Source organism: Mastigoproctus giganteus, chromosome 10, assembly GCF_048544385.1.
Source record: "Mastigoproctus giganteus isolate SK-2022 chromosome 10, ASM4854438v1, whole genome shotgun sequence".
Classification (NCBI taxonomy): Eukaryota; Metazoa; Arthropoda; class Arachnida; order Uropygi; family Thelyphonidae; genus Mastigoproctus; species Mastigoproctus giganteus.
This window is the reverse complement of record NC_143584.1, coordinates 58,648,769-58,672,572: the sequence shown is the minus strand read 5'-3', so window position 1 is coordinate 58,672,572 and position 23,804 is coordinate 58,648,769. Positions and strand designations below refer to the sequence as shown.

Below are 23,804 nucleotides of genomic sequence, written 5' to 3'. Positions count from 1 at the left end.
TCCAGTTATCACAAAATCATTTAGTTCCCTTTCATATTCTGACAAACTTCTGGAACTGACCTCATGCATGAATATAGATACTAAACCAAATTTCGATCTCAACCTATTCAATTTGTCAGTAACCTGGGCAGGATCATCAACAGTTAGATTATCATTGTCAAGTTGACCAAGGTGATTCAACCACCTTCCTTCTACTGTTCATGTAAATAGAGAAGTCTTCACTGCTTTTCTCTGCATTCTTTGCAAGAGAGACTTCTCAATCTGCCATAACTTACTAACCTCAGTTGTGATTTTTGATTGCAGACTAGTTTGTCTATTGTGCACATCTGTATTACCTGATAATTTATATGCATCCCATACTTTTTTTTATCTGCCACAATCTTATCATTCCATCTGACATCCATTTAGGTCTAAGTCTTAAAAACATGTATAGAAATACTTGTAGCTTCTCTAAAGCTTTTGCTAGTATTGCAAATAAAAGACTGCTATACAAATTGCAACAGTGTGGTATTAATGGCAAGTTACTGCTCTGGATAAAGGAATGGCTGAGTGGGAGCAAACAGAATGGTTATTAATAGACATTACTCTTCATGGACTAATGTTATTACTAGAATCCCCAGCATTCAGCACATTCTTGTTTTCTATACTTAATGATATCTATGAAGGTACATCACGCTTAATGTCAATATTTGCAGATGATAAAAAGGTTGGTAGGATAGTTAATGACAGTAATCAGTGTAAACTATCCTTGAGGCTGTTGCAGACATTCTCTCTCAGCTTGTCTAGCATGACAAGCTGTGCTTTCTAACTGGGAGTCTAAACCGCTGATGGAACTGATATTTGGGTGACACTCAAGTCAAGTGGACCCAATTTTTCCAAAGTACGGATGATGAGACTGAGTAACTTTGGGTATAACCCCATGATCGTTTTCCCCACAAACAACCCTTCTAAGTACATGGTCAAAGTGAGTGGTCATTTAGGCACCTCAGATCACAACTTGGTGATTGTCTTGTCTCCAATGGAGCCTTTATATAATGGCAACTCCCAACCTTGTGTTGTTTAGCATTAAAGCATGGAAAATGGGATCATCTGTGAGATTTCTTTTCCTTGGTTGGATTACTGTTTCAAAACTGATGTCAACGTTTGCTCAGATCGTGTCAGTGAAATTATTCCTTTAGGAATGGAATCCTTTATTCCACACTCCACTTTAAAATCTCTTCCTTTATCTAAACTTTGATTTTCCAATAAATGTGATAAGGCTGTTCAAGAGAAGAATGTTGCATATCATAATTCGCTTGTTTCCAGTTCTTTAGTTTCACTTTCTGATTACACCAAAGCTCACAACAATTGTAAAGCAGTTATTAATCAGTCCAAACTAGATTTTGAACAGGATAAGAGTAGAAAACTTGCTTCTTGCCCTAATGGTAGCCAAACATTCCGGTCTTTTGCCAAAACTATTGGCCACAACTTTTGCTTATCTCTGCTCCCACCTATGTCTACACCAGACGGTTCTATTGTCACTTCAGCTGAGGATAAAGCCAACCTGATAGCATACCGTTTTTCTTCCAACTCATGTATTAATGATCTTGGTAAAACACCTCCCACCATTCCCAGCACACTCCACTTAATGCCTCTTGTGGTCTTACATCAAAAGGATGTCAGAAGGATTTTGACGAATCTTGATGCTAACAAGGTTCTAAGTCCTCGATGGTATTTCTCCACTTGTTCTCAAAACCTGCGCTCCTGAACTTGCTCCTCTTCTTTGCCACCTTTAACTTTCTTATTCCAAAGGTGTTTTTCCTTCTGCTTGGAAATTTGCTCATATTCAGCCAGTTCTTAAAAAGGGTGACAAATTCCTCCCATCCAATTATTGTCCCACTGCAATTACTTCTACTCTTTCTAAGGTAATGGAGAAATCAATTATCCGCCAACTCCAACTATCTAGAAACCTTCTGTCTGATCAACTATCGCCAGTATGGATTCTGTCAGTGTCGATCCACTGGTGATATTCTGGCTTATGTTACCCATTTATGGACTAATTCAATGGAAAAGTGGGGTGAAACAAGCAGTTACGCTTGACATCTCAAAGGCTTTCAATCATGTTTGGCATAAAGGTCTTCTAAACAATCTTCCATCTTATGGTTTGCCAACTGTTTTTTGTAATCAGTTTTTCAAGTTCTCTCTGACCACTTACTGAGGGTGAGGGTAAATGATTGTCTTTTAACTTCTACACTAATGCTGGTGTCGCCGAAGGTTCAGTTCTTTCTCCCACTCTTTTCCTCATGACTTCTTACATTGAGCAGAAATCCTATCCATAGTTTTGCTAATGATAGCACATTGCATTCCACTTTCCAGTTTGAGAAATCTCGTCCTGCCTCTGTCCATTGGTAGAGTATATTCGTGAGTGTTGAAGCTCAATCAGCTTCAACACTCTCGAATATCTGCTACCAATTCCTTAAATGCTGATCTCCAGTGGGGCAAAGACAACTTAGTTTATTTCAATCCTAAAACTCAGTCCCATCTTAAAATTCACAAAAAGGATTCTTCTGCTCCTATGCTTAACTTTCGTGATACTCAGATTTCTAGGCAAGATGATATATGTCCTTCTGGTTTACCCTGACTTCTAATCTCTCTTGGCACAAGCACATTACAAATATTTCTTCCTCCACATATAAAAAAAACTTGTTTTTTTTCTTTCGCTCTCAGCGTTACTTTTCTTCCAAACAGCTGTTCTCTCTGTACAAATCGCAAAATTGCCCTACCACGGAATATTGTTCCCACATCTGACGCAGTGCCCCCAAAACCTATCCGCTCTCAGGCTTCTAGATGCCATTTAGAGGAGGGCAGTTAGGTTAATTAATGACTCATCTCTAACAGTCTAGTTTAATGACTCATCTCTAACAATCTCTCCACTCTGTCTCATAGACTTACTGTTTCTGCTGCATGCCTTTTTCCACAGATACTTCTATGGGCACTGTTCTTCTGAATTGAGTTCTATAATTCTCTCTCTCTCTCTCTCTCTCTCTCTCTCTCTCTCTCTCTCTCTCTCTCTCTCTCTCTCTCTCAAAACAGTCCGAACACATGCTGCCACCAGCCATTTACTGTTCAATTTCAAACTCACAGAACCAACTTTTCATTTTCCTCATTTATTCATTCAACAGTCGTTTTCTGTAACAACCTTCCTTCATACGTATTTCCTGAAAATGACAGGTCTATAGAAGTTTAAGTCTAATGTCAACAAATATCTTCTTTTGTCTTCTTAACCTCCAACCCATGCATGGTACTATGGGTTCTAATACCTCGTGTTTGGGGTTTTCATAAAAACAAAATAAAAAAAAAATAAAAAATAAAATAAAATACTAATGAGATTAGGTATGATAATTTTTCTAATAGAGAAAAACAATTGGGACAAAAAGGCAGGTAAGATTCCTGGAGTTCCTAGTAATTCTGAGAACAGTGACCACAGAAAGCAAGAGCATTGAATCATTAAGGTTAATTAAGGTATCACTGAATCCAATGATACCCTCACTGGATTCAATGAGGGTATCATTGGATTCAGGGAAAATTCCCTTTGATGGAGAAGTGCCAACTTATCGCCAGTACATAAAAGGCAGTTCTAAGAGATGTGTTAACTACTAATTAGTCTGAATTAATGATTAAGAGTGTAAACCTGGGCCATTTAGATAGAAATGGGATTCTGAATGCACACAACATGGATTTTTTTGAAAACTCCAAGTTTAACTAACCTGGTTAACTGGTTTGTTAGAGTTACTATGAGGTGGAACGTAGGGAATAATTTTTTGATAATTTAATTTGATTTTATCAAGGCATTTCACTGGGTCCCTAATGGCAGGTTACTGCATAAGCTGGAATATTTTGGGATCATGGGCAAGATTCTGCAATTTATCTGTGTGGTAGAGGATTGATTAATGATTACTCTTGAGAATGGAATGATGTCACAGGGCACACCAAGGATTCTTGGATCGCTGTTTTCTCTGATTTCATAAAAATCAGAGACGAAGTGAAATCGCATGATGTCAAAATTTGTAGTTTTGTATAGATTGAGAAAGTAGCTAATGATCAAAGCTAGTTAATGCTGCTTAGGATGACTTGGACAGGCTTCAAGGATGGTCAGGAAAGTAGTGGCAGATATGTTTTAATTCAGTAATATCTAAGTTCTTAACACTAGGAAATAGTAACTCCGTGATAATTTATACAGTTGAAGTATTAGTAATGGCCACATGGTGCAAGGAAGCCTAGGCCTTACACCAGCAAAAAAAAAAAAATAAATATAAAAAATAATAATAAAATAAAAAAAAAAAAAAGAAAAGAAAAAAAAAATTAAAGCGGAATTACGAATAGTAACGAAAAAAGGAATTTTGGAGTTATGATATAGATACAGTCGGTCCTCGTATAACACGTGTTTGCATTACACGAATTCGATCATACACGATTTATAAATAGGGGAACGTTATCTTATATAACACGAACCGAATTCGCTTATACACAATTCGCCTTTGTGTTTACAAGAAATGGCAGTCGAATGCGGAATCACCCCAACTGAATGCAACACGATAGGAACGAAGAGAAGATTCTGAAAATGTATTTGTGTTTTATATCAGTGAAGGGGAAACACATTTCACCATAATAACGTAAAAACCAACAATTCCAGCTATCGATATAATCGCAAATGCAATTAGATCGAGTTTACTACCAGTTTATAACAGATTCCACTAGCAGAAACGCAACTGGAAATTGTTTTTATTGTTTTATGGTAGTAACCCCCAGAAATGTGCTTTAGTAAAATGTGAGGTGTTAATAGTGTATCTCTGCCTTTACGGTGTTGTTTATTCAGTTGCTACACGCGCGCAGCTTTATGTGTATCAAACGTGCCACCTCGTTTGTAATTGTGCTTTATTCCCTAAAAATTAGTAAAAATAAAAAAAATTAGTAAAATATAGTGGCCTCATACTACGGTTTATGGCCAAAATCACACCGGCCTCTGGCCCACCGTGGTTTCCCCCGTAAGGCTTATGGCCAGTCCGCTTCTGTCAATAGAGAAAAAATATGAAATTGTGAAACGGTTTGAGCGAAATGAAAGACCATGTGATATTGCACGTGCTACAGACCTAAATGAGGCAACGCGGAGAATTACAAAGAATGCGGAGAAAATAAAAACAACTTTCATAGCGGGAACAACTCAAAGTGTAATTAAAATCCATTAGATTAAGACACAAGAATTGGAAGAGATGGAACGGTTGTCATCTGTTTGGATAGAAAATCAAACAAAAACAAGTTTGCTTACGATAGAAGCAAAAGCATTAGCAATATTTTATTACGACTTACGTATTATAATTTATACTTACGTATTATAAAATACGTAAGTATTTTATTACGACTATTTTATTTAATATAATAAATTTTTTACGAATAAAATACGTATTTTATCCGTAAAAAATACTTTTTTAGTATTAAAAAATACTAAAAATACTTTATTATAATATAATATTATTTTTATTACGTATTTTAATCGTTATAAAATACGTAAGTATTTTATAACGATTAAAATTACCCGATTATTTATTGTGTTTGGTAATGTTTTGGTTCCAAATGTGTGTTCAATCTTGGGTGGTCGGCACATAACCCTACTTTTCCCATAGGGCCTGTTGTTTATATTGCACGATTTTGCATTGCACGAGGGTTTCTAGGAACACAACTATCGTGCTATACAAGGACAGACTGTATGTAGTTTATTTGAGCAGTACAACAAGCAGCCAAGAGTGCTCAGTGGCCAATCAAGGACTTTTATTAAAAATTCATTGTAAAGTATTAAACAACATGCCAAAAGCATTACTCTGGTTATACTGTGCTAAAATTACAACAAATTAAGTTCCTTTTTGAAAGAAAAAGAAATTAAGAGTATTTTTATTGACATCAGTTTATCCACTTGTTCTCAAGACTGGTACAAATACAGCATCTCTCTGAGTTTCTTTCACTGCAATAACATTTTAAGTGACCTAGAAGTATATTTCTTGGGGGGGGACACAGACTGAAATGTTAACACAGTGGCTGCAGGCAAAGGCAAATGTGCATTCTTCCACTGCTATTAGAAAGAGCAGTAGCCTGGAAAGCAAGCCAATGGAGATTTCCAAGACTGATGGGAGTCAATGGAACAAGTAAATACATGGGCTGTGTTAGGGTAACTAAGAGTAGAAACAGGTGCATGTATAATTGCATGTACACTTAGGAGTATAGTTAATAAATTTGATGAGTTTGAAGTGCTAGTCAAGACATCAAAGGCAGATAATGTCGGGATATCAGAGACGTGGTGTCACACAGACGTAAGCAGTGCAGAATTGCAATTTGGGTAGTACGACGTGTACAGAAAGGATAGACAGGACAGAAAGGGAAGAGGGGTTATGCTGTTAGTTAAGAAACACAAAATCTAAGGAAGTGCATCCAACTGATGTTGGTGGACAATGCAATATTTAGTCTGTTTGGTGTGACATAAGCACTGGGAAAGGAAAAATGAGAGTAGGTGTGCATTACAGGCCTAATAATTCTAATGAGCAATTGTGCAGAGAAATAGAGTGGGCCAGTAAATCAGAATGTCTTATAATGGGGGATTTTAACTTTCCAGATACAGTCAGTCCTCGTATAACACGTGTTTACACTACACGAATTCGATCATACACGATTTATAAATAGGGGAACGATATCTTATATAACATGAACCGAATTCGCTTATGCACGATTTGCCTTTGTGTTTACAAGAAATGGCAGTCGAACGCAGAATCACCCCAACCGAATGAAACACGATAGGAATGAAGAGAAGATTCTGAAAATGTATTTGTTTTTTTAATCAGTGAAGGGGAAACATGTTTCACCATAATAACGTAAAAACCAACACAATTCCAGCTATCGGTATAATCACAAATGCAATTAGATCGAGTTTACTACCATTTTATAACAGATTCCACTAGCAGAAACGCAACTGGAAATTGCTTTTATTGTTTTATAGTAGTAACCCCTAGAAATGTGCTTTAGTAAAATGTGAGGTGTTAATAGTGTATCTCTGCCTTTATGGTGCTGTTCAGTTGCTACACGCGCGCAGCTTTGTTTATTGGGATCAAGCTTGCCTCTTCATTTTGTAATTGTGCTTTATTCCCTAAAAATGAGTAAAATTCTTAAAAGGTGTGAACAGGAAGCGTCCTGGTGAAGACACTACAGATTCAGAGAGAAAAAGACAAGCAATATCGATATACAGAGGTGGACTGGGCCAAAAATTCTTACCCAGGAAAATTTATAGTGGCCTCATACTATGGTTTATGGCCAAAATCACATCGGCCTCCGGCCCACCCGGGGTTTCCCTGGTAAGACTTATGGCCAGTCCGCTTCTGTCGATAGAGAAAAAACATGAAATTGTGAAACGCTTTGAGCGAAATGAAAGACCATGTGATATTGCACATGCTACAGGCCTAAATGAGGCAACGCCGAGAATTAGAAAGAACGCAAAGAAAATAAAAACAACTTTCATAGCAGGAACAACTCAAAGTGTAATTAAAATCCATTAGATTAAGACACAAAGAATTGGAAGAGATGGAACGGCTTCATCAGAAAATCAAACAAAAAACAAGTTTGCTTACGATAGAAGCAAAAGCATTAGCAATATTTTATTACGTAATAGTCGCAATAAAATACGTAAGTATTTTATTACGATTATTTATTGTGTTTGGTAATGTTTTGGTTACAAATGTGTGTTCACTCTTGGGTGGTCGGCACCTAACCCTATTATTCCATAGGGCCTGTTGTTTATATTGCACGATTTTGCATTGCATGAGGGTTTCTAGGAACACAACTATCGTGCTATACGAGGACTAACTGTATTGACTGAAACTTGTGGGTTGGTCATTCTCACACTAGCAAGACTTTTGTGGATTTATTGAATGACGGTTTTCTACAGCAACATATTCAAGAGGCAACCAGAGGGAGTAATACACTTTATTTGATTATCAGCAATGATTATTCATGCATTAAGAATTTGCAAATAAAGGAACCCCTGGGTGACAGTGATCATAATGTACTAATGTGGAAATTATTTAAAGATGTAACTAACATTAAGGCTAAAGGGAAGGGCTTTTGCAAAGGTGACTACTCAGGTCTCAGACAGTTTTTAAATTCTGTACAGTGAGATCAACTGATGTTACCAATGTCGAATTCTAAATGAATTCGATGTTGGAAACATTGGTAGTGTTGCAAGCCTTCAGGTACTTAATTTTGGAGGCTACTAGGCTTTTCATTTCAACTAAGAAATACTGTTCAAGGTTTAGGCCTAATTTGATGGCAGATAATTAATGAGGTTCGTGGCAGAAAAGAAAAATGTATGGGATGCATATAAAGTATCATGTGACACAGAAGCCTATGGCAGATATAAGCTAGCCTGTAATCAAGTCACATAGGAGGTTAGGCAGGCGAAGGCAGATTACGAGAAATCTTTGACAAAGGAAGCAAAGAAAAACAGCAAGGAGTTCTTTACTTATGTAAACTCTAGAAGCAAAGGTATGAATCAGATTGGACCACTTAACAGATAGGTTGACTATTGATGATCATTGATGTAGCTGATAAACTGAATGAGTATTTTGCATCTACATTCACATATGAGGGGTTATTCAATGAGGGGGAATGCCAGAAGTTTATGAAACTAACAGAGAGCTAAGTGATTTGGTAATAACTGAGAGCAAAGTGGAGGAGAAATTGTTGAAGCTAAACATAAGGAAGGCACCTGGGTAGACTGGATCTATCCAGTTATATTAAAGGCAGGCAGCAAAGGAAGTAAGCGAACCCTTAGTCATAATTATGAAAGTTTCCTTGCACTCAAGGGAGATCCCCATGGACTGGAGGTGTGCAAATGTATCACCAATTCACAAAGGGGGTTTTCAAAAGGTGACACAAGTAACTATAGACCTGATAGTTTAACTTGTGTTCTGGGGAAAATAATGGAGTCACTGGTCAAAGAAGCATTCTAAGACACAGCATTGGCTTGTTACAGGTTCTTGGAGGTCTTGTCTGACCAATTTGATTGGATTCTATGACATGGTCACAAAGGAATTGAATACCAAAAATAATTTTGATATCATATACCTAGATTTCAGAAAAGCTTTTGATACTGTTGCACATGGAAGACTGTTGTACAAATGAGAGGCATAGCATTAAGGGTAAGTTGCTACAATGGATAAAGAGATGATTGAGTGGGAGACGACAGAGTGGTAATCAATGGATACTGCTCTTTGTGGCCAAATTTTATTAACTGAGTTCCCTAGGGTTCGATGTTTGGCCCATTATTGTTTTGTATACTTATCAATGATATTGATGAAGGTATATCAGGTTTAATGTCCAACTTGAAAGATGATACAATGGTTGGCAGGGCTGTTAACAACAGTAAAGACAGTATGCTACTCCAACTGGTTCTAGATAAGTTGGGCAAAGGGCTGAGAAGTAGCAACTGAAGTTTAACATTGAAAAATGTAAACACTGTATGGGTAGCAATAACCCAAGAGAAACGTACCAAATGTGTGGTACTACACTCAGGGAAGCAGAAAGTGAAAAAGACCTGGGGGTAATTGTGCAGTCAAATATGAAGTTCGCTGAACAGCACAGATGGGCGACAATGGCAGGTCATGGAGTCTTATCAATGATATATAGGATTTTGCTAGCAGGGACAGTGAGATGATTATCCTGTTGTTCAAGGCAATGGTCAAGCCACACCTAGAGTACTGTGTACAGGTCTGGAGGCCTCAATTTTAGGAAGGATGTACAGTTGCTAGAATGAGTACAAAGAAGAGCAACAAGTTTATTGATGGAAACAAAGGGGTGCTCTTACCAAGAAATGCTCAATCAGGTCACCTGCGAGGTGACCTGATTGAGGTGTTTAAGGCATTTAAGGTGTTTAAGGTTAGAGCAAGCTGAATGCTGATGGTATTCTTCCTCTTGCTTAGATTAAGAACCTGAGGTACAGAGATTCAAATTGAGGAAAGACAGTTGTAGAATAGATGTGCGGAAATTTGCCTTTAGCCAGCGGTAATTGATTGGAGGAACAGACTTCCACCTTTTGTTGTGGAAGTTGATAGCCTAAATAAATTTAAGGCTGGGCTGGACAGCATTTGGAATGAATGGAGGAGTGAAATGGGAGGGTATTTTTTTTTTTTGGCTGATGCTGCATATGCTTGCTTTCTTACATCACATGACTCTACTAATGCTAATTTTCAAATGCATATTTCACAGGAGCAGGATTTGGGCTCCATTTGATATTGAAATTTTAAAACTGTTGCATTTTTGCTAAAATGCAAAATTAATTATAATTCATTTTTAACACCACCAGGTTTCTGCATAGGGATCTCGTATATTAGTTGAAAAGAATAAAATTATAGAAATCTATCTTCATTTATTTTTTTTCATAGTGGTTTACAGTAACTTACCTGTTTTTTGAACATTCTGATCCCTCACCCTACCCCTTGGTAGGGTACCACGCCCACCTTGAAAATTTCTCCCTCGAAAACCTCCTCTTCCACGCCAGCGCCGAAACCAAGTATTACTTGCAGGAACTCCAAATGTCTCAACATTTAATTTACGTTCTTGACGCCAAGTTAATCTTTGGATCGTGCTATAATTCATATGAAAGGGTTAAAATATCAGTCATGCATGTAGAACCACATTTATACAATCAGCATGTGATTGTATAAATGACAAGTGACATATTTAAAATATTAAACTAATTTCCCTGAAATCTGGAATCTTAACATTTTCCAAAGAGTTTCTTTTTAAAATTTCTGGCCTCAGGAGAGTTTAACGAAAATTTAAAAATTCATAAAAATGAAAACTTTTTTATATAAATTTAATTCTTATTATATTAATATATTCTTATGTTGACTTGATTTTGATGTAAAAAATCTAATCAGAATATATTAAAAAAAAGTACTTCAGTTATAAAAAGCTTATTTTTTGATGAAATATTGTCTTCACTACATGTATTGATGTAACATTTGATTCAATTTTGTTAACTTATAAATCTCAATCCCAGAGACTTTCTACTTTTCAAGCCAAAATCTGACAACAATGGCCAAATGTATGATCTCCTCCTAATAAGTGACTACAATCTATTTTTGTGCTGCATTTATTATAAACTCTACATTACAGGGCATCCACATGAAACCTTTTCATATTTGAATAAAAATAACCTCTGAAATATTGTGTATAATAAAATTTCTTTTGGATTTTTTAAGCTGCTCAAGAAGTTTATTACAAGATTTTTTTTTTTTTTTTTGCAGGTAAATGTCATCTCAAAAACTAGCAAATGAAAACACTGAGACCAAATTACACATTCAAGTACAGCATAAATTTCAGACAAAATACCAAAGAATGCTAAACAAGTAGAACATGAAACATAACAATTGCATAAGAAAGTGACAGAGACCAGCAGTGTCTCAGTGGCCAGCAACCAAGCTTAAGTGGATATGGAATGGATCAGCAATCATTTGTTCATGGTCCTCAGATATTTGTATTCATATAGTTGGAAATTGCAGATTCCATATTCAGCAGTGCACAAGATTCTACATAGGCACTTAAAACTGCATATATGCCATTCAACTTGTTCAGGATCTCAAACCCAAGGACTGTGTACAATGATATGCATATCATTGTGTATGCACAATGAGATGATGAAATCAACGGATGAGGAACAATGGAATCTTAATTTGTTCACTGATGAGACTACCTTCATGTCTCAGGGATCTGGGGGCTCTGAAAATATGAACATGACAGTCCAAAGGTAAATGTGATTAGTGAAATCATGCATGACTGTGGGGGCCATTTTTATTTTATGAATCTATCATCAACAGAAACAATTACCTACATAAATTGCAGAATCTTGTTCCTGAGGGGTTTAACCTAGATGAAGTGATTTTTCAACTAAATGACACTCTAACATCAGTGAAAGAAGAATTAAGATTATCTTGATGCAATGTTTCTAGGTTGCTGGATCAGTAGAAGGGAGATTCAGTCACTTGGCCTCTGCTCTCCTGACAACTCCACTTGGTTACTTTATATGGGGAAGTAGAAAGAATACTACGCAGCAAAGAAACACAAATACAGGAGAGCTACATCAAAAGATCATTGACGAGACAATTATCAATATACAGGCATACCTCGATTAACGAATAGGATGCGTTCCACGAAATTACTTCGTTAAGCGAAACTTCGTTTTCAGAGGTAAAAATACTATGGCCAGAATAGGGATACGTTCCTACGTAAAGAAAATGAAAAGCTTTTTTTTCGAACAAAGAAAAGTTTTATTAAATAAACAGTCAACTTACATACAAAGTGAAATCACATTTTAAAATATGAGGTTAAAGTTGATTGTTTATGCTTTTTTTCTCTTTCATTTAACAATTGCCTATACGGAGTTATTGCATTTAACACTGATCGCTTAACTATAACACTTCTTCCTAAATCGGGATCATTTTCACTAAAAAAATTTAAAACGTTTTCAATGTCATTTAAGCACCTTTTTAAATCTTTGGTTGTTAACACTTTTTCGGCAGGAACTTCTTTAACTTCGCCTTCATTATCTTTGTCTTCGTTGCTAACAAGATTTTCTAAATCTTCCACTGAAAAACCATCATCTTCTGCATTCAATAAATTTCTAACATCCTCTTCATCGACATTTTCGAAACCTATTGATTGAGCCATCTGGATAACTTCATTTCTAATTTCTTGGATGTTATTTTCTTCTTCTAGTACAACTTCTGGCCATATTTTGCGCCAAACTCCATTTAAGCATTTCTTAGTGACTTCTTTCCAAGAACTATCAATGTTTTCAATTGCGTTTTTAATGGTGCAGTTTTTCCAAAAAGTTTTAACTGTCATTTCCACTTTATCCTCTAGTTCAGTTAAATTGCTTAAAGTTCGACGCAGATAATAAGCTTTAAATGATGCTATTACTCCCTGATCCAATGGTTGAATCAGGGAAGTTGTGTTTGCTGGAAGAAACACAACTTTGACAGGAATGCATGTGTCCAACGTGTTAAGATCAGTAGGATGTCCCGGAGCATTGTCTAACAACAAAAGAGCTTTTTCTTCAAAGTTGTTTTTTTTGACAATACCGTTTTACTCCAGGACAAAAGTGGTTAACAAACCAATCAGTAAATAACTCCTTGGTAACCCACGCTTTTCTATTTGCTTTCCATATTACAGGTAAATTCATTTTTATGTTACCTTTTAACGCCCTCGGATTTTCTGAATGGTAAACTAATAGCAATTTTAATTTATAATCACCAGAGGCATTTGATCCAAAGAGTAACGTTAAACGGTCTTTGGCTGCTTTAAACCCAGCAGCTGATTTTTCTTCAATAGAAATGAAGCTTTTTGTTGGTAGCCGTTTCCAGAACAAACCGCTTTCGTCAACATTGAACACCAAATTTGGTGGAAAATTTTCACGTTCAATTATTTCCTTTAGTTTTTCTGGAAACTTATTTGCAGCTTCAACATCTGCACTTGCAGCTTCTCCTGTTAATTTTACACTATGAATCCTGGCCCGTTTTTTAAATTTCTCGAACCAACCACAAGAAGCCCCAAAGGTTTCCGTAATTTCTTCAGTTTGTTTAGATTTCAGGTGATTAAACAAAAATAATGCTTTTTCTTGAATCACCATTTGACTTAAAGGCATATGACGTTGTGACATATCATCTATCCACAAACTTAACATTTTCTCCATTTTTTCTAAAATTGGATTCCTTAAGCGAGTTAATTTTGCCGCTGTAACATCTGTACAATTCTGAGCAGACTGTTTTATTTTTTCTGATTGACTTAGTATGGTTGTTAAAGTTGATTGCGCTAATCCTAAAGAATGTGCCACATCGGATTTTCTTTCGCCGCTTTTAACACGTCGTACGATATTTAGTTTAGTTTCCAAAGAAATTGCTTTTCTTTTCTTTGATTCTGACATTTTAATTAACTAAAACAAAAATATTTCTATTAAAATTTACAAAACCTACGTTATGTAATGCTATAAAGAACCTACGTCGATTATTGCAATGCGCCACACTGAAACAACGTCAATCATGTAAACAACAACTAAATTACGCGATTGACGCGCAAAACTGTTATGACAGACATGCCCGCAGCTCGGGAGCACTCGGGAATACGTAACGAGTCACCGTCAGTCACCAATCGGATGATTGTCGGGCGTTGGCCTTAAATTGGAATATTTTTTTATGTTAAATGGGGCTTGAAATTGCGGACTTCGTTATATCGAGGCTTCGTTATCAGAGGTAACGTTAACCGAGATATGCCGGTACAGGCATGCTCAAGTGAACCTGGAACTAGTGTACTGCCCCAATATTCTCTGGCTGAAAAGATGGGTTTCATACTCAAGTGAACTAACAGTGAGCGAGTGATCAAATTGTAGGATTTGTTGTTCCCAATACAGAAAATCGCATAAAAATAAGTTCTTATTCCCTTTATACAGTGATAAGTTGTAAGGGTCATATGGACAGTTCATATCTAAAAACACATTAGAGATGGTAGAACTTACTGGAAGATTTATAACATGACTTGTGTTATTTAAAATGATTTTGAAAAATGGCTACACATAAGGTGTGATAGAGATGTTTGGGAACTCACCATTTATCTTGAATTTGCAGCATCACAGTGAGTTGTGACTTGTCACATATTCAATAAATGGTCACAAGAATCACATTTATCAGCAGTCAGTGAATTTTACTGACTGCAGATTGAATATGTTTTTTTTTTTTTTTTTTGCTTCACTGCATTTTAAAATGCACGATTATACTAGGCAATGAATTTGCATCAATTTGTGTTTCACATTCGGGAAAAGAGAAAAACCCATAAAAGGTTAAAGACAGCTTTCGGAGAACATGTCATTCCAAAATGTTTTCAGTGGTTCTCAAAAGTTTGAAGAGCGCTACTTATCTCTTGAACAAGATTCCCACTTAGGCAACTCAACTACAAAAACCAACAGTTCAACTGCTCACGATCTGATTAGAAGTAATAGAGGTTTAATTATTTGTGAAGTTGAAAAATTCCTCCTTTTCTCACTGCACAACTGTCCCATAAACATAGAAAACAGTATTTTGTGAAACATTCCTATAGACAAGAGTAAACCAATTACCTTAATATCACCACAAACATTCAGAGAACCAAGCAGTTCTTGTTCTTTGGATAAGTTTAAATATGAACTAAGCTATTCAATTCTTCTTGCTAAAAAGTGCCGTATTATAATTTTCTGGATTTGGCTTTTAGTCTAAATCTGTTGAAGTGGATGGTCCATCAAAGATCACAATGAAAAGCAATCCTCACTATATTTACTACTGCTTCCTTTATCTCATGATCTTGGGTGATCTGGTATTGGTGGATCATCATTATGAAGACTCCCTATTGAAGATGATATGCTACGAAGTTTGATTCTGTACTTGCTTTTTCTGGTGCCTAATCAATATTTTTGCCATTGCAGAAATTAGCAATTGTTAATGTGGTTGTGTAGTTTTTGCTGCACCATAGGAACAGCAAAAGGTATACTTTTAATTTTCCCAGTTATCCACATCCTCAGATTTATGGTGCAGATAGAGAACACGTGGAGCCAAAGTTTTGTCCTGATTTTGCAACCACAGTATATGAACATTTAGTAATATTGTAAATTTTCTTCCAAGTTTTTGTTGTGAACCACCCATACAGGGCAGAAGATGTCAGGAAAATTCAGTTACTTCCTTTGCTTCTAAAACATTAACCATACAATGCTAAGCAACACACAGAACAAACAATATGCAATAGACACACAGAAACTGTACATGTATTCACACAACTATCTTTCTGTTACACACACACAGACAGACAGACAGACAGAAAAGGCAGACTAGGTTGAATACGTTAACCCTCTGTAACATTGTGCTTTCAAGCAGCCTGAATAACAATTATCCACTCTGAATAAAACTGTTTTTTTCTCTAAAGTGACCATTTTCTTTATTGTTTCATTGATTTTAAGGCAAATGATGCTTGGATAATAATCTTTCACTGCAAATGCCAAAGCACTGACAAAGTGTTTGTTGTTGATCACAAAGGTGTGGAGACCTTAAAGCCTTTGTTTTTATTTATAAAAAGTAGGAAAAATCATCCATCAAAAAATATCTTATGCATTATTGTTTATTTTTTTCTTCTTCATTCTATTTTATTTTTTTTAAGTGGAACATTATTAAAGCAACTGCTACAAAAATCGCTTCAGTAACTTCATAGTGCCAAGTTTATCACTTATAAGTTTTGATCAATGGTGCATGGGATAAAAGAATAAATTAAAATAATGTGCTCGAAATCAAGTTAATTGCATAAAAACTCCAGGTCTTGGTTGCTGGATTTTGGAAATTTACACCTACAAATATTTATATTGCAACTACATGATGCTATTCAGAGAAAACAGCAAGAAAAGTTATAAAAATACATGAAGGCATGTGTGGTGCTATCAACTAAATGCAACTGTGAATCTTTTTCACATTCGTAATTTCTGTAATTACGAATGTGAATTTCAGTAATAAATACTGACTGTTGAAGATGCAACAGTTTGGGATTCAACAGTGGCCATGCCCAGTGTTGTATTTGGGACGGAATGCACTGGAACGGCATTGTGGTACTTTTTCTAAATGTAATAATAGAAAATCATAAAATTTATACACCTAATATTACGAAACAATGGCATAATCAAAGGGGAGGGAGAAATATCTATTTCACCCATTGCTACTAAAAATATATATTAATAGCAATCTTTAAAATTAATAGATTTCTTTAAAAATTTATTTAAAAACAAAAATATAAATTTTGCAATGAAACTTGAATGATTCTTATTAAAGTTAGATAAAGAGGTCCAACAAATGAGATATACTGTGATGTGTACAAATGCTGCATTTTGATTTGCCATGAGCTGAACACTAGAACTGGTTGTTCTATGAACTGAGAGTCTGAAGTCTGATTCAGTTACTGTACAGTCAATGTGCCGTTATCATATAGCCTTCCGGAGAAGGAGCATTCCAGTACTATATTTTTTAGCAATACACCTCTGGCCATACCATCCTGTGAAGATGGTTACTGTGTTTCCTCCTGTTCCTTTCTCCCTTTGAAGTAAAGGTTGGCATTTTTCCACTAGGTTTGCACTTATTAGAATGTTTTTTCCCCCAACCCCCTCCATCTTGTGCAAGATTTCTTCACAGCTGTGATTCCTGTTACAAGTATCAGCTTTCAATTTCATTCTATTTTATTCTTTATTTTCCGTATTTTTAAATCTCCCTCTCACCTCCTATTTGTTCACTGCTCAATTACAGCAAATCATAACTATTAGTTTGAACTGCTAATCTTCAGAAAAGTTGGCCCAGGATATTACAATGTCTCTGCTCACTCAGAGCTTTGCATACAAGAATTTCTTGTCAAATACTCTAATCACCAAGGTCCTCTATCATAATTATTTGATACACGTAATTCAAAAAGAAGCCCATCAGAAATGCTTCCAGAAATATTGGAAATGGTGTGTACCACATCAGAGAGTACTTCAAAAGCAATTAATGTGAATAGATGCCTTATTTCCCAAATATTAGTTCAGTCCTCCAAAATTTTTGAACACATCTTGTAAACAAGTACTTCTCAGAGCCCAAACAAATTGTGTGTTTATGTACATAATCTGCAAAACATCAAGAAAAAATTCATTGCTCCTTCAGAACTACAATCCACAGGTTTCCAATTGTCATCACAGTTATACAATGGTCTGCACATTAAAAATTTAAAGGCAGCTTGAATGAACCTAGTGATTCTCCCTAGAACCATTTTCCCTTGAGCTGGTCTTCCCACTGCTGTAGGTAGCTGGCCTCCAGGGAATGACAGCCATTTTTGTTGTGAAGCCATGTTGAGAGAATGGACCATAATCGGCTATGCTGGTCTATTGCAGGCGACAGATTTTGGATCGACTTAGCCTGGTGTTTTATCTGTGGTGCTTGTGGAAATGCCTATTATGATGAAAGACACCTGCTGGATTTACTTCCTTTTTATTTATAATAACAAAATCAAGTAATGGACATGTTGGACAGACAACTTTTGTAATCAAGACCTGCTAATATTCGTAAAATTGGACAAATGCTAACATGATTTTCTCTTGTAGAGGATGTGTCCTCATTTTGACTTTAATTTTTAAATCAAAAGATCTGATTTTAAATCAAATAAAACTAAAATATATAGGATATTAAGAAATATTATAGAGATATATTTTAGAAATCTTAAGTCAGGAATTCTCTTACCTGAAATTTTTTCTAGTTTTTCAGGAATTACTGCATCCAAATAAGATATAATTAGAATAGAGAGAAATAGTATTGAACGACCTGTAATTCATTAAATATTATTCCTTTAGTGATTTACTTGGATGCAGTTATTCCTGAAAAACTTGGAAACAATTTCAGGTAAGAGAATTCCTGACTTAAGTTGTAAAATATAAATTCTCTATAATATTTATTAATATCCTATATATTTTATTTTTGTTTGATTTAAAATTAAATTCAAAATGAGGACAGATCCTCTACAACAGAAAATCACAATAACTTAGCATTTGTCCAATTTTACAAATATTAGTGGTTCTCGATTACACAAGTTGTCTATCCAACATGTCGTAGTATCAAGTTCAAACAATAGAATTACCATAATGTTTTTTTATACAATGTAATGGAAACTTGTTGAAAAAAATTCAAATTAGGAAATATAGATATTGTGGGAATATCAAAGTCATGTCACCCAGAAGATACAACGGATGCAGAATTTTAAGATTGGGAGTAAAAACTGTAAAGCCACTAAAAATAAAATTCATTGGACCTGTGAAAATTATCAGTTTCTGATGATTTTCAGATTTAAACATCAAATGTAGAACTAATTCTAACCGAAGGAAGTAAAATTATTAAAATATCTGGAGATCATTACCACTGTGGAGATGCTAAAGTTGAACTGAATTCTTTTACCAAGAAAGTAAATGATGCTGCAGTAAATTCAAGTGATCCGCACACATTATATCTCTGAGCAATCACCTGGAATTAGCAAATCAACGGATGCTAGTTTACCAAGTGTAAAAATAAAAAAATAAATAAAAAAGTAAGAAATATTCTCATGAAGATGACTGGTGGGCCAGCAAAATGAGAAGACAGTGTTTTCTGAGATTTATAAACAAATGGCAACTAGTGAAATTTTTTTTAATTTTTGACTCTGGACCTGAAGTTGATCATATTTTAATATTTTCAACACAACCATCAGGTTAGGACAGCACTGCACTGGTATTAGCATTAGTAGAGGCATATGATGCAAGAAAGCAAGCTTATGCAGCATCAGCCAAAAAAAAAAAAAACTTCCACTTCACCCCTCCATTCGTTTGAAATACCTGTCCAGCTGATCCTTAAATTTATTTAGTCTATCAACTTCCACAACAAGGGATGGAAGTCTGTTCCACCAACCAACTACCCACTGGCTAAAGGCAAATTTCTGTACATCTATCTTTCCTCAATTTGAATTTATGCCCTCTCGGGTGATTATTCTGAGCAAGAGGAAGAATCCCATCAGCATTGAGCATGCTCAAACCATTTAACGCTTTATACACCTCTATCAGATCACCTCGCCGGTGCCTAGTCTCCAGACACTGTAATTTGCAAAACTTAAGCCTTTCTTCGTAAGAGCACCCCTTTGTTCCATTCACTAATCTTGTTGCCCTTCTCTGTACTCGTTCCAGCATCTCTACATCCTTCTTGAAATGAGGCCTCCAGACCTGTATATAGTACTTTAGGTGCGGTCTGACCATTGCCTTATACAAGGGAATAATCACCTCCTTATCCCTGCTAGAAAAATTCCCGTATATCATTGACAAGACACCATGAGCTACTCTTGCCGCCCGTCTGCACTGCTCAGAGGACTTCATATCGGCCTGCACAATTACCCCCAGGTCCTTTTAATTCTCTACCACTGTCAGTGTAGTACCACAGAGTTCATACGTTGCTCTGGGGTTGCTGTTTCCCATATGTAGTACTTTATATTTGTCAATGTTAAATTTCATTTGTCACCTCTCAGCTAATCTGCTCAACCTTTCCAGATCCTGTTGCAGCAGCATAGCTTCAGTAGTGCCCTTAACAACCCTGCCAACCTTTGTATTGTCTGAAAACTTGGACATTAAGCTTGATATACCATTATCAATATTTATAAATACAGAAAACAATAAAGGACCCAACACTGAACCCTGAGCGACTGCACTAATAACATTAGTCCACAATGAGCAGTATCCATTGGTTACCACTCTGTCTTCTCCCCCTCAGCCACCCCTTTATCCATAGCAGCAATTTGCCTCCAATGCCACACTGCTGCAATCTGTTCAGCAGGCTTCCATGTGCAACAGTATCAAAAGCCTTTCTAAGATCCAAGTATATAATATCAAAGTTATTCCCTGCATCCAGTTCTTTTGTGACTGCATCATAATATCCAATCAAATTGGTCAGGCAAGACTTCCGCTTAACAAAACCATGCTGTGTCCGAGCTAAACTGAAGTCTTTTCTAGATGATCCTGCAGTGCTTCTTTAACCAGTGCCTCCATTAATTTTCCTGTATATAGACAGTACATTTAAAACTGTTCCTCCTCTTTTTCTCAGCGATACACACATCATGGTTTAAGAAATAATGATGTTATTCCTTTATTATTTGCATTATTACCAGACAAATTGGAAAACATGTTTGGATGTGGCAAGGATTAAGAAAATTAATTCAATCTGTATCACCAGAAATAATGACCGATTTTGAGACATTTAAAAATGCTGTAAAAATTAAATTGCAAATGGCGAGAACATCAAGAAAGTTTTTTCACTTTTGTCAATCTATATACCAACTTATTCAGCAAAATTAATTAAAGCAAAAGTATAATACTGAAACAAATTTTGCATTACATCTTAAAATGTTGCTGGCTTTAGGTTTCGTGCCTCCAATACATTTTGAAAATTGCCTTTGAAATATTGTATATTTCAAAGATGGCAGTTAATGCATTTCAGCCAGGAAATTATATAATCTACCTTAGAGGAACTGCTCATAATTTAAATTTTTTAAAATTAAATTTTAATTAAAATAGTGAATTTCAAGTAAATTGTGTACATCAATAAAAAAAAAACAACATAAAATTTAAAAATTAAAGAAAATTTTTAAAAATATATTTTAATTGAAAATTACTGATGTATCTTTTGGAAGATGTTAAAACCGAACTCTGTGGTGCCTTCTGGGTAATGCTTAACACCTCTAGAGTAAAATAATAAAATGAGATAAAAACAAACAATGCTGTTACACTACTTATGTAGTTAAATTTATAGGTAAATTATGGTGTATTTACGCCAATATTATTAGCATTAGTGTTAGTAAAAGTACATGATGCAAGAAAACAAACTTATATAGTGTCAACAAAAAAAAAATCTCCTCATTTCACCCATCCGCTCATTCCAAAAGTTTATCTAGTTCTGCCTTGAATCTATTTAAGCTATCAACTTCTACAATGACAAATGGAACTTTGTGCCAGCAATCAATCACACGCTGGACAGTTGTAGGATAGATGTGCAAACTTCCACACATCTATCTTAAAACTGTCTTTCCTCAATTTGAATTTATGCCCTCTCAGGTAATTATTCTGAGCAAGAGGAAGAATCCCATCAGCATTGAACATGCTCAAACCATTCAAGGCTTTATACACCAAAATCAGATCACCTTGTAGGTGCCTAGTCTCCAGACACTAATTTGCAAAACTTAAGCCTTTCTTCATAAGAGCAACCCTTTGTTCCAATCAATAATCTTTTTGCCCTTCTCTGCACTTGCTCCAGCAGCAATACATCCTTCCTAAAATGAGGTCTCCTGAACTGTACACAGTATACAAGGTGTGGCCTGTGACCATTGCCTTACACAAGGGGATAATTACCTCCTTATCCCTGCTAGAAAAATTCCTCTATATCATTGACAAGACACCATGAGCTATTCTTGCAGACTCTGCACAGCTCAGAAAACTTCATATCTGAATGCACAATTATCCACCACTGTCAGTGTAGTACCACACAGTTGATACGTTACTCTGGGGTTACTGCTTCCCAGAAGTAGTACTTTACATTTGTCAATGTTAAACTATAGTTGCCACCTTTCAAGCACATCTGCTCAACTTTTCTAGATCCTGTTGCAGCAGCATGCTGTCATTAGTGCAATTAACAACCCTGCCAAACTTCGTATCGTCTGCAAACTTGGACATTAAGCCTGATATACCATCATCAATATCATTAATAAATACAGAAAACAATGGACCCAACACTGAACCCTGAGGGACTCCACTAATAACATTACTCCCTGAAGAGTTCACTGATGGCACCTCAGTAGCCAGGTGGGCAGGAGCAGCAGTGCGTAGCACACGCTTCTTGATTAGACCGGGGTTCGAGCCCGTGACCACCAAATATGGAGGATGCGGAAAGGTCAGGGAATGACCACCGCATATCCCCGGAGCAATATGGCCTTAGTTGCTAATGATCCTAAAAACCAAAACAACAACAAGTTCACTGATTACCACTCTGTCTTCTCCCACTCAACCATCCCCTTTATCCATAGCAGCAATTTGCCTCCAATGCCACAATTTGTGCAGCAGTCTTCCATGTGCAACAGTATAAAAAGCCTTTCTAAGATTGAAATATATGATATAAAAGTTATTCCCTGCTTCCAGTTCCTTTGTGACCACATCATAGTATCCAATCATAATTGGTCAGACAAGATTTCCCCTTAGCAAAGCCATGCTGTGTCCTTGTTATAAGTGAAGTCTTGTCTATATGATCCTGCAGTGCTTCTTTAACCAGTGCCTCCATTAATTTCCCTCGCACAGAAGTTAAACTAACAGATCTGTAATTACTTGTATCACCTGTTGATCCTCTTTTGTGAATTGAGGTCACATTTGCACATCTCCAGTCCATGGGAACCTCCCCTGAGCCCAAGGAAGCTCTCATAATTATGTCTAAGGATTTGCTTACTTCCTTTGCTGCCTCCTTTAATTTAACTGGATAGATCCCAGCCACCCCAGGTGCCTTTCTTATGTTTATCTTCAAAAATTTCTCCTCCACTTTACTCTCAGTTATTACAAAATCATCTAGATCACTGCCAGAGTTTAATTCACCTCTGGCATTCCCCTTCCTGAATAATTCCTTATGTGAATGTAGATGCAAAATACTAAGTTTGTTAGCTACCTGAACAGGATCATCAACAGTTGAACCATCGATATCCAGTGGACCAATCTGACTCATCCCCTTCCTTCTAGAGTTTACATAAGAAAGGACTCCTCTTTTCTGTTTTTTTTTCTTTGCATCCTTTGCCAAAGATTTCTCATATCTGCCTTTGCCTTTCTAGTCTCCTTTGTGACTTGGTTACAGACCAAGTATCTATCATAGGCTTCCGTGTCACATGTTAATTTATATGTATCCCATGCATTTTTCTTCTCTGCCACATGTCTCTTTAGGCCTAAACCTTGAACAATATTTCTTAATTGATATGAAAAGCCTAGTAGCTTCCAAGATTAATTCTTTGAATGCTTCCCATTTTGAATTTGCTGTTGGTAACATCATCAGTTGGCCCCACCGTATAGAATTTAAATACGGTCTCAGACCTCCGTAGTTACCTTTAACCTTGATGGTAGTTACCTCTTTGAGTAAATCCCACTTCAGCACACTGATCACTACAAC

General features: G+C 36.1%; 1 protein-coding gene across 2 annotated transcripts in view; it reads right to left on the bottom strand.

Annotated features, from left to right (window-relative positions):
• LOC150079047 (protein LSM14 homolog B-like) overlaps positions 1-23,804 on the bottom strand; it is a 170,180-nt gene that overhangs the window by 25,015 nt on the left and 121,361 nt on the right. For both annotated transcript variants that reach the window (XM_090382429.1, XM_090382430.1), the window contains exon 7: positions 10,476-10,660. In XM_090382429.1, the coding sequence (XP_090238555.1) occupies positions 10,476-10,660 (185 nt within the window). The remainder of the gene's footprint in view (positions 1-10,475; positions 10,661-23,804) is intronic.